The following is a 12,393-nucleotide window of genomic DNA, read 5'->3' as shown; positions in this document are numbered from 1 at the left end:
GACTCTACTTTGGTAGTGAGCCCACACCTGGAAGCCTCCCCGTGTTTGAAGAGAACACAGCACTTGGATGATGCTGTCATTCTTGAGAGACCCATCTCCAGAAGCGTCATTTCAAATATTTAACAGTCAGTTCTCATGGACACAGACCTGCCAGAGCCAGAAGGCCATAGAGACTGTGGGCTGAGTGTGCCTGCTTTGCAGTTCTGTGGAGCCTTTCTCGGGCTTGTGGGGGTTTCCTTCTTTGAGTCATCTTCCATTCAAGACCCCACCAAGCTCCCTTTGGCTTCTCTCTCTGATCACTTACCACACTATAGCCTCCAAGCACTAAAGAATTTTGCAGCCAAGTATTGAATTCCAAGAATCTCTCTATGCTCAGCCTGTGTTGTCTGCCATGTTAACGCCACACATTTAAAAAAATGTAACAGGCAGGGACACCACAGGGCTGAGCCCCACAGCTCCTCTCTGCCCCTTATGTGCTGTGTGACCTGGGACAAGCCCCAGCCCTTCTCCAGCTTTCTGGCTCCTCCCATAGAAAAGGAAAGGACTTGGCTGGCTTCTCCAGCTCTGAGGCCCCTGCTAGTCTGTGTTGTGTTTCTGGAGAATTGCATATCTATAGCTGCTGACTGCTCTCTATTTCTCTCTCTCTCCTCCTCCTCCTCCTCTCTCTCTCTCTCACCCACCACCCCCATCTTAGAATGCACTGCTCCCTGCAGGCCTGAGGCAGAAGGATCAGACCACCAAGGCGCCCACAGGCCCCTTTAAAAGAGAGGAGCTTTTGGATCACTTGGAAAAGCAAGCGAAGGAATTTAAGGACCGAGAAGACCTGGTTCCCTACACAGGGGAGAAACGAGGTACTTAACACGGCTCTCATGAGCTTGTCCTCCCTGAGGCCCTGCAGAGGCCACTTGTGTGTCCTACCTACCCTGTGTCGAGCCAAATGTACCTGGGCCTCTCTTGTGTCCTTCCTGCCTGAACAGGAAATAGCCCTTTCCCCCAGAGCATCATCTGGTGTGTATATTCTATTGGGAATAGTTTGAGGAAAAAGACTCACTCAGACAACCAAAATGTCTCCTCAGATCCTCTTTAGGGTACATTGGTAATTTTTTTCCTTAAAACCTAGATACTTTTGAGAGAAGAGAAAGCTATTGTGAATGGCATCAGAATATGAGACCTAGATAAGGACCATTCTGTGGGAATGAGGAGTGAGGTACATAGCCCAGCTCCTTCTTTCCCGACTCTGCCTTTTCTAAAGTCTTTTTCTGGCACTGGGAACATCCTTCCTTCATCTCTTCTCCCGAGACGAGACTCTCTGCTCCTGCCATAGACATCTAGGAGTCTCCATGGGAGCATAGACGCTCTAGGTCTGACATCTACCCTGCCTTGACTTTTAGGTCATCTTGGGTAGCACACTACTCTCTGCTCTCTGCCCGGTTATCTGCAGACTCTGCGGAACAGAAAGGCGATGAATAGGGTAGACCAGAAGTCTGAGTTCTGTTCTTCAAATTTTACAGACTTTTTATACTACAAAAACTTGATACATGTCCCCAAGCCCTGAGTGCTCTTCCCTTGCCACCAAACTCTGTGCCCCATGGGTGTGCCACCCTCCTTTGTAAGAGACACAGTGGTTAGAAATAACCTGTAACCTACTACTTCCTAGCATGAGAGCTCAGTGAATTGCTTCTGTTTCCTCTTCTGGCAAACAGGGATGAGAAGAACATTCCCTGTTTTCTATGGCTGTTAGGAGGAATGAGACATGTACAGACCCACCCTAGCATGGAGCAAATATCATGGAAGCATTATCTATGATTGCCCTGCCTATCACGTTCCATGACCTCTCTTTCAGGAACATTGCCCATCTTCTTTGTCAAGGTGTACCGCCACTCTCAGATCCTCTCTTGGATATTTTCCATATCGGGGACCTGGGTGTGTATTTCAAATCAGTCCATATTCTATCTGCATCTCCTTTATCGTCATCGTCTCTCAGGAACTGGTCCCTGAGAATTGGGATGTGGGTGATTTTTTGCCTACGTGGTAGTCCTAGCTAGCACAGGGTCTAGCCTCCAGTAGCGCTGTGCAGAGAGTGGGCTGAGTATGAGTTAAAGGTGATGGATGTGCACCATCCAGTGACATAGTGCCTCAGCCCACAGACCCATGAGTGTCTTGTATCTCGTCACATCCCCTGTACCCAACTAACACCTTGCACATAAAAGGTGCCGCCTCCTGAATATTTGCTGAATCAATGCATTTGTTGTAGTTGTGTGCCCCTGTCCCCACCTGCAAGAAGATAAGCATGCCGAAACCGAGTCTGTCTAGAGCTGTCCCCTCTGTGTCTCTGCTGTTGTCAACAGAGTGCCTGAAGCTGTGTGGCTTCCTAATGACAGAATGTGAAAGCACAGAGAGGTAGACACTGTGGAGGAATTCTAACCACCGTAGGCACTGTGGTTAGAGCTTGTCCAGACTCTCTTGGAGACTGGAAAGTCCAAGAGACTTGAGAACCATGTGAACCACAAAATTTGGAAGAGTGCTGGTCCGAGACTTCTAGAGAGGTTGGTAAGAGGGGGCAGCGATGGTGGGGAGGAAGTTTGCTGAATGGACCCAACAAAGAATGTGTGCTTTAGTGATGTTTTCACTCAAGAACTTGTGCCATAAGCAGGGCTGCCTGGCTCCCATTGTCCCACCTGCACATTTGAAACCTGGGTAAACAGAGGCTACAGAGGGAGCAGTAGAAAAACTAGAATCCACTATGGTTCCACTTGGCAGCAAGTTTTAAATATCCAACATCATCACCAAGAATGTAATTGGGGCTGGAGAGATGATTTGGAGGTTGAGTCTGTCTTTTCTTCCAGAGGACCCAGATTCAATTCCTAGCACCCACATCATGTCTCACAAATGTCCATAACTCCAGTTCCAGATGATCCAGTGACCTCTTCTGGCCTTTAGGGTCACCAAGCATGCACACAGTGTACAGATATCCATTCAGCCAAAACACCCATACACATAAAATAAAATAATAATAATATTTTTAACAGAATACAATTGATGGTAGCTGAAAATCTTACGGGTTAAATAAGTAGAGATGTGCACAGAGGGGCTAGGGCCAGAGGCCCTCCAACTCTTAACCGGCATCTCATGCCATTAACACAGCTTTACTGAGAATTTAATTCCCCACACTGGGCCCATAGCTATCTTAGGCTGAGGGGAACAGCACCCAGTCACCTCAAGATTCTGTAAGGCATGCTGGGAGCAGTACACCTATGCAAACACCCTGAAGAATTCAGAGCAGGAGTCATTCCCACTCAAGTGGGGAGATCAGAATAGAATTCCGTGCAGGGTATTTTTGTTTGAACTTTATTTGGCTGCATATCCTGGGCAGTTAAATAGATAAAAATGTCCGAAACCTAGTTAAGGCTGATCAGCCATCTGCCCAATGCCAGGAATCAAGGTCCTCTCTAGCTTTTCATTCTGTCTTCCTTGTATTATATTTTTATCTTCATGGCCCATCTGGCTGCTGGAGCGCCAGCCATCCTGTTCACATTCTAGCTAGGGAGAGAAAGAGAAGAAAAAAAGTCAAGTCCCTCATATGAGAATCACAGAGTCACCATCCTCTGTAGGGCCTGTAGCAGGGGGTTAATAAACCACACATCTTAAATATTTACTGAGTGTTCATTTACACATTGCATCAGTCATGTTCACAGCCGACCTGCAGCCCAGCTCTTATACATTTTCTTTTCCTTGTATGTTTCTGCCTTTGCTTAGAATCTGACATCACCATAAAGTTTCTCACACATTTCCCCCTAGTGATTTTATTGTGTGCTTTGCTTGCAGAGGTAAGTGACATTTGCTATAAGAAGAAAACAAAGTAATTGCTTCCATGGAAAATAAGCACCGAACCCACATCAGGGTGGGGGTTTTTTTTTTTAGACGTTTTCCTCTATTCTCTTTTCTTTTCCCAATCTGGTTCGTATTGTGGACTAGCTTATTCTGTCTATCACCTGCAAGTGAAACCAAACTCTCTCTCTCTCTCTCTGTCTGTCTCTCTGTCTCTCTCTCTGTCTGTCTGTCTGTCTGTCTCTCTGTCTCTGTCTCTCTCTCTCTCTCTCTGTGTGTGTGTGTGTGTGTGTGTGTGTGTGTGTGTGTGTGTGTGTGTGTATGACTGACTGGCTAGCTTCTTTCACTCAATGTATTTTCAGAGTCAGTCATATTCCATAGTTATTGAGCCATTCATCCACAGGTAGACATTTTGGTTGTTTTCCATCTTGGCCTCTTAGAGTTAGGTATTTCTGTAGAAGTACAGTGACTATCCCTATACAAGTCTGTGAGGGTTTTGCTGTTGTTCCCAGTTCAGGCGACAGGACCTAGAGCCTTTCATACGCAAGGCAAGTGCTCTACCACTGAGCCACATCTCCCACACACAAGGCCAGAGGCGGGTGTCTCACTACGTTATTTGGGCTGTCTTTGAACTCTCTTGTTGTGTAGCCTAGGCAGGCTTTCACCTTGCAGCTCTCCTGCCGCTGCCCCCTGAAGAACTCAGATAATACACCTATACCACCGGGCCTTACTCAAGTATTGGTTTAAAAACCTTTTCTCAATTCTATGGAGTGTATATCTAAGGGTAGAGTTGAGGAGCCCAGAGATAACTCTTCAGCCTTAGAGGAACTCCAAACTCTATAACAATGCACTCTTTTTTCTTTCCTAGCAACAGTCCATAGGAGGTTCCATTTTTCTCATCTTTTCCAACCCTGGTTTGCCACATTCCCTCTACAGCAGCGCCCTTATGGCTGTAAAGTGGTGATCAGTTAAATATCTTCACATGTGTTTGTTGACTGCGAACACACTCTTTGGTGCAATGTCTGCTCAAGTAATTTGCCCATTTTTAAGTTGGGCCATTTGACTTTTTGTTGATGAGTTGCAAACTTTATTTCTGTATTCTTAAATTTTATCCCACTTGTTTATTTTTGTGGTCATATGCATGCTTGCACCTGTATGTGTATGTATTCCACGGCGTGCGTGCCTGTGTAGGTCAGAAGACAGCATGCAGATATTGGTTCTCTTCTCCTTACATGTGAATTCCATGGATTGAACTCAGGTTGTCAGACTTGGTGACAAGGGCGCTTACCAACTGAGCCATGTCACCAGCCCTGGTTCTCTAACCAGATATGTGATTTGAGAACATTTGGCCCACTCTGGAAATTGTCTTTGCACTTTCTTGATCATATCCTTTGAGATAAAACATTCAATTATGAATGACCTAAATGGTCTCTTTTGTTGCTTGTGGTTCTAACACGATTCCATTGCTAATTCTAATCATGCTATTGTTTTCTCTAGAATGTCTTGGTTTTAGTTCTGTTAGGTCGCCGATTCATTTGGGTTTCCTTTTTGCATATGGTGTGAGGTAGGGCCTGACTCCATTCCTTCATGTGTGAGTGTATCGAGTGACCCAGCACCTGCTGAACAGATATGGTGTATTGTTGACGATGATTCGCAATGCGTTTGGCTTTTTTCCCGGGCTCTCATTTCTGTTGTACTGCTTGTTGTGTTCACCTTCTACTAGAACATCACCAGCTCTGTGCTTATGCTGTGAAGTCAGTGAGCACGAGGCTCCTAACTTTGCTGCTTTGGGGATTGTTTTGGTTATTTGTGTGCCGCCGCTTTTCCAAATAAATCTGAACATTAGCTTTTCTGTTCCTGTGAAAAAGACTTCTGATATTTTGATGTGGATTGTGTCTTATCTGTAGGCTACTGTGGGTTGTATTGCTAGCTTAATAATATAAAGTTTCTAATCCATGAAACCAAATGTTTTTCCAGTTTTTTCTATTTTCTTTAATTTCTTTTATCAGTACATTGTAGTTTTCAGTGTACATGTGTTTAAACTTTATTCCCAATTGTTTTATTCATTGGTTATTGCTGTGAACTCTTTTCCTGTCTTTGCATATTCCTATTGCTGCTATATAGAAACGCCACTGATTTTATCTTCAGCATCAAACGTTGCTAAATTAATTAGTTCTAATAGTTGTTTGTTTTTCATTTTGAGGAGGGTTATTGTTTGTTTGGTTGATTGGTTATTTGTTTTTTGTAATGTAGAAGTGTAGACCTTTCTCCATATAAGAGTATGTTATTTATGTTTGAGTGTCACGTATTCCTCATTCGTGCCCATTCACTCTAGCTAGAGCCTATAATGCAATACTGAATGGCAGTGATAAAACCGGGTATCCTAGTGTTGTTCTTGATCGTGGGGGCTCGTTTCCTTACTTCTGTGAGGCCCCAGGTCATAGACAGCTATTGTAGCGACTCCTTTCTGATTGCCCTTCCCCCAACAGGGCACACATGCATAATCATAGACAACTTGAACGCAATACCACAGACTAGTTAATTTATAAAGAAAAGAAATTTATTTCTCCAAATTCTAAAAGCTAAGAAGTTCAAAAGCGGGCAGCGGAAGCCGTGGTGGAGGGCAGTGTCCTTGTTGCATGCTAATGTGGATGGCGGGCCTCACTCAGGGAGACGGCAAGCATGGATGTGCGGGTGTATTTTCTTTCCCTTATACAATCACTGATGCCGCCCCAAAGCCCAGCTTCAACTAATCCTAATTGCCTCCCCCAAAGCTCCGCCTCCACACACCCTTAAGATATGAATCTGGGGATGAGGTTCCCAGTCCACAAGCTTGATGGGACACATGCAAACCACATATAGTTTCTCGGGAACAAATTTAAATTTCCCGTGATGGCTCTCAAACTTGATCTTTCACAGGAAATTTTTCTAGGACATACTCCTTCTTAAAGATCTCCATAGTATTAAAAAAAATTTTTTGAGCTGTGTGTTTGTGAGTAGGAAGGTGAGTGTGAATGCAGGCATCAGAAAGCAGAGGAGGGTGTCAGATCGATCCCCTGGAGCTAGAGTTACTGGTGGTTTTGACTTGTGGAACATGGGTGCTGAGAATGAACTCAGGTCCTCCTCAAGAGCACTAGGTACTCTTACCCATTGTTCCGCCCCCTCCATATCTTCGGTAATAACTTGTGGAATCCCTGGCACAGACTTGTCAACAGTCTCTATCGGTGGACACAAAGTAGCCGCTCTCAGAGCTGACTCCCTCCCTTGCCCACTTATGAGCGGGACACTTTAAGAGTAGAAGGTCCCATGAAGCTAGGATGCGTTCGGCTCCCGTGTTTCATCTGGTTTGTTGAAGAATGTTTGCAGGTTTTTTTTTCTCGTATCAGAGGCTTTGGTGAAGGGATCTCAGGCCGCACAGTAGCCTCGCAGCCTGACAGGTGCCCCGTGTGTTTGCAGGAAAGATCTGGGTCCCCAAGCAGAAGCCAATGGATCCCGTGCTGGAGAGTGTGACACTGGAGCCAGAGCTGGAGGAGGCCTTAGCCAATGCCTCGGATGCAGAGCTGTGTGACATTGCAGGTAAGAGATGTCTGTCCCCAGGGCTTCTGCCTGTCTTCCTGAAGGCCTCCCATGTGGAGAGCCTTGTCTGCTTCATTTAAACACAAGCGCCCTCTCTACTTCTAACAAGGAATATAATGATAAATTAATAGAATAAAGATAAAAAATACATTACCGAAAACCAAAAGAAGAAAATAAAGCTGCAACCAAACACACCCTGTCACAGAACCACCTGTTGTTGCCGTGAGTCCACTCCCCAGGGGCGTGGGAATGTAGTCCAGTGAGGGCCAGGATGAACTGTGTCCTAGTCATTCCCACCAAATGCTACCCAAGCCACCTCATAAAGGGCTTGGAGCAAAGACCACTGTGCTTTGAGAACAGCCCCCTCGTATCTCGTATGTGCCCCGCCCTCTGCACCCTCATGGGCGCCTCTCTGCCATCTTCACGAAGGCACTGGCACCCCGCCTGCCTCGCCACACTGTGCTCAGTGAGTGGTGACGTGGGGGAAATACTGCAGACCGGTTGCCTAGGAGAGGGGCCGGAGGATGGGGTGCGCTGCTGAGTGTGGTACAGGGAGAAGGGTAAGTCGGGCCCAGAGATCAAGTGAGTCCTGTGTCCTTAACGCAGGAGGAGGGCAGGGAGGGAAATACTGAGTTTGGTTTGGGGCCTGTGGCATCTGAGTCATCCATGGGCCACCCAGATGGAAACAGCTGTTCACGACGGTCTAGCATTCTGCCGGAGGTTTCGTTTGGACGTGTGCAGAGGTGCCAGGCTCAAGGAGGAACACGTGGCAGGTGAGGCCTGGGTTCAGGACTGGAGCAGGGCAAGCCTAGCGCGGGGCCCATCAACTAGTCACAGGTGGGCAAGGGACCAAAGGACCGAGTAAGGACAGACAGACTGACGGCAAGAGATCCAAGAAGGCAGAGTGGGTTTCAGGCTGCCAGAGACGTGGAGCTCAGGCCAAGGCCAGACGGGGCTGCATCTGCCTCAGCTTCATCCGGTCTGCCAGCCTCCCCGGATGCTATTTGTGGCTCTTGGTGGCACTGAGGCAGGAGGCGGGGGCTGCAGATGGCCTTCCTCTGTTAGTTAGCAGGGCTGTGGGGCAGTGATTTAAAGTGTGTAGTGCTGGTGACTATAGGTGGCGGCAGTGGAAGCCTGATTGCAGGGACCTGAGGAGAGATGGGACAGCGTAGGGGGGTCGCCTCTTTTCCCAGACAGCCCCTTTCCTCAGCAGCAAGAGCCGATGGTGAAAGACAGGGCCCAGAGAGTGCTTTTCAGTCTAAGCAGCACTGAGGGGCCAGCTGGTCCCCACAGGAGCCCAGACACACAGCTCAGGAGCCAGGTTTGCTTCTCCGGGCTCAGTGGGTTATGTAAGATGCCAATGGGGCCATCCCAGATTCGTTAGTGTGCACGTGTTTCAGTCACCCCTCTGCCCCCCAGGTCCCTTCACTTCTGGTTAACCGGTGCAATGGAGAGAGTGGATCCCTGGCCCTCCTGCCTCTATTTACTCCCCAGGAGCTGTTTTTATCTGGGGCCTGCCCCTCTGAGCCCTGCATGACATCATTGCCCTCATTAGGGCACGTGGAGATTAGTAAATGACCCCTGTCAGAGCAGGCTCCTGCCACAGCCGCCTGAGCCTCAGCAGAGCAGTCCTCCAGTCCAGTCCAGTCCAGTCCAGTCGAGCGAGCGAGCGAGCGTCTGGGCCTGCTCTTGAAAACATCTGCCTTCTTGTTGTTGGCACACTGTGATGATCTATCTGCCTAAAATCCCAAGCCCCTGTGATGTCCGGGAAGCGGCAGAAGGCTGTGTGTGCATCCTAGTGTTGACTGACTATCCTTGGGCTCCTGTCATTATTTGACTGTGTAAGACGGAAGTGTCTTTGGGGAAGGAGGCATGGGACATTTGCTAAGTGACGAGCATGTCCCAGGTGCTGTGTAAGTAGCTCTCCGTACAGCACTGTATTTATTGACCGTGACAAATCCTATGAAGTAAATTCTATTATTGTCCCCATTTTACACCAAGACACCAGCTGTTCCTAGGGCTGTGTCAGAATCAAGGGACTGAGATGATGCCAAGCTTTGTGGCTGCGGATGGAAAGCAGTCAGGCAGTTGGAAGCGAGCTGTCCTGGATGGCCAGGGTGTTTGGTGTGGCCCACCAATCATTTTGACCCAGGAGTGACGGTCGGACTCCCCGGTATGGATGACTTAATAAAGGAAGAAAAGTGTAGAGAGAGATGAGGGGTCTCTGGTTGACATGCTCTCCCCACAAGGTGTCTCAATGGACCAAGCCTTCACTAGGTTCTCACACACGGCACCAGTTACCCAGAACTTCCCTACCCACTGGGTACCAGGGGTGGACTTGGTTCTGGTAAAAAATATCCCAACAAAACAGTTCTGTTCACCCTCGTGGAACGGGCGTTATACGGGCAAATGAGGCATGATCAGTAAGAGTGTTGCACTGGGTGTGGCAAGAACAGGGAGTGCAAGTGGGGACTTGGATTAAATGGTGGGGTCAAGGGAAATAAAGGAAGACATGAAAACTGAGCCAAAAGAGTCAGACAACCGGGGGTGATCTAGTCAAAGCGGGGTACAGAAGAGGAAGGGCAGGGTGGGGCACTCAGCTCTCACTCAGGGAAGACTTATGCAGCAGCGTGAGGCACTGACCCAGTGATGACACAGAAAAGGTGAAGCATTGACAATCCGTGCCCCCACTCAGTGACAATCCGTGTCCTCACTCAGTGACAATCCGTGTCCCCACTCAGTGACAATCCGAGTCCCCACTCAGTGACAATCCGTGCCCCCACTCAGTGACAATCCGTGTCCCCACTCAGTGACAATCCATGCCCCCACTCAGTGACAATCAGTGTCCTCACTCAGTGACAATCCGTGTCCTCACTCAGTGACAATCCATGCCCCCACTCAGTGACAATCCGTGTCCTCACTCAGTGACATCCATGCCCCCACTCAGTGACAATCCGTGCCCCAACTCAGTGACAATCCGTGTCCTCACTCAGTGACAATCCGTGTCCCCACTCAGTGACAATCCATGCCCCAACTCAGTGACAATCCGTGTCCTCACTCAGTGACAATCCGTGTCCCCACTCAGTGACAATCCGTGCCCCAACTCAGTGACAATCCATGTCCTCACTCAGTGACAATCCGTGTCCTCACTCAGTGACAATCCATGTCCTCACTCAGTGACAATCCGTGCCCCAACTCAGTGACAATCCATGTCCTCACTCAGTGACAATCCGTGCCCCAACTCAGTGACAATCCATGTCCTCACTCAGTGACAATCCGTGTCCTCACTCAGTGACAATCCGTGTCCTCACTCAGTGACAATCCGTGTCCTCACTCAGTGACAATCCGTGTCCCCACTCAGTGACAATCCGTGTCCCCACTCAGTGACAATCCGTGTCCTCACTCAGTGACAATCCGTGTCCCCACTCAGTGACAATCCGTGCCCCAACTCAGTGACAATCCGTGTCCCCACTCAGTGACAATCCGTGCCCCCACTCAGTGACAATCCGTGTCCCCACTCAGTGACAATCCGTGTCCCCACTCAGTGACAATCCGTGTCCTCACTCAGTGACAATCCGTGTCCTCACTCAGTGACAATCCGTGCCCCCACTCAGTGACAATCCGTGTCCTCACTCAGTGACAATCCGTGCCCTCACTCAGTGACAATCCATGTCCCCACTCAATGACAATCGTGACAATCCGTGTCCTCATTCAGTGACAATCCGTGTCCCCACTCAGTGACAATCCGTGTCCTCACTCAGTGACAATCCATGTCCCCACTCAATGACAATCCGTGTCCTCACTCAATGACAATCCGTGCCCCCACTCACTGAGTTGATATGTACTGTGAAACACCTGTCCTTTGCTAGGATGAATGAGATCCATTCTTTGCCCTTGGGGGCCCAAGAGTACATAGGAGGACACGCTAGGAGGGTGTAGGTTTCAGTCTTAAACATGTCTCCACAGGGTGCTAGGTAGAGCTCTTGGGACTCTGGCAATGGAAAGGTCTTGGCCTGCAGCCTAAGACTTTAGCTTAGAGGAGGCCAAGAAACTAAAGGGAGTCAGCTGCAAGCACTTGAGATTATCAATGCCTCCAACATCACTCAGGCATTTGGTCCTAGCTGGTTTTAGAAACCCTTGCAGTAGGACAAGAACGAGGAAAAGAGTGGGGTGGGAAGACCCAGCCTTTGGAGGGAGGGAGGGGAGTTGGCCAGCCCTAGCTAGACTGCCCCCTGGTCGTTGGTGGCTTCCATGTCTGTAAAAAATCCATCCTCCTCTCATTCTGAGACTGTCGGGGGATGCGGTTTTTCTAGGAACAGTTCCCCAGCACCAAGTCCAGAGCCAGAGTTTGCACCTGCACTAGGATGTGGGAACACACCTGCAGCCCTCCACCCAGGACCACTCACACCTGTGGCAGCTGGCGAAGCCCGGGATGTGTGCTGTGATCACACCGCATCCTGAGTGTGGAATTACAAATGGAAGGAGCCCTGCCAAGGCAGAGAAAGGAAACAGAACTCAGTGTTCTTTTTCAGAGTCAAAAATAGTCCTTTTCGAGTTTTGAGGAAAATCTAGACTTTAAAAAAAAGGAAAAAAGAAAGGAATCAAGTTCCCTGGTGCTAAAATCTGCCTGGCTGAGATCTACAAAGAAGGAAGCAACACGAGATGTCAGGGTAGGGGTTTTCTTTGCATCGGTCACCCCTGGCGACACATGCACACACAACTGAGACAGGGAGAAAGCCATAACTGTATGCCTAGGGCCAGTACCCCAGACAGGCAGTGCCATTTAGCTTGTCACACTCTCTCCCTTCTTCCCTCCCTCCCTCCCTCCCTTCCTCTCCTCTCCTCTCCTCTCCTCTCCTCTCCTCTCCTCTCCTCTCCTCTCCTCTCCTTCCTTCCTTCCTTCCTTCCTTCCTTCCTTCCTTCCTTCCTTCCTTCCTTCCTTCCTTCCTTCCAGGAACCCTAGTTTCCTCTGAGCTGCGAAGCAGTGTC

The 12,393-nt window shown here is 48.6% G+C and overlaps 1 protein-coding gene across 3 annotated transcripts in view; it reads left to right on the top strand.

The window, feature by feature from the left end:
* Tmod1 (tropomodulin 1) overlaps positions 1 to 12,393 on the top strand; it is a 76,341-nt gene that overhangs the window by 34,992 nt on the left and 28,956 nt on the right. For 2 of the 3 annotated variants that reach the window (XM_040738863.1, XM_040738868.1), the window contains exon 2: positions 7,285 to 7,404. In XM_040738863.1, the coding sequence (XP_040594797.1) occupies positions 7,314 to 7,404 (91 nt within the window). In that variant the 5' untranslated portion in view covers positions 7,285 to 7,313. Of the gene's footprint in view, positions 1 to 694; positions 852 to 7,284; positions 7,405 to 12,393 lie in introns of all 3 variants that reach the window. The other variant, XM_005078740.4, reaches the window with a different exon arrangement.

The sequence above is a fragment of the Mesocricetus auratus genome, unplaced genomic scaffold, assembly GCF_017639785.1.
Source record: "Mesocricetus auratus isolate SY011 unplaced genomic scaffold, BCM_Maur_2.0 Super-Scaffold_6730, whole genome shotgun sequence".
NCBI lineage: Eukaryota > Metazoa > Chordata > Mammalia > Rodentia > Cricetidae > Mesocricetus > Mesocricetus auratus.
The sequence above is the reverse complement of the archived record's forward strand: the minus strand, read 5'-3'. Positions and strand labels throughout refer to the sequence as shown.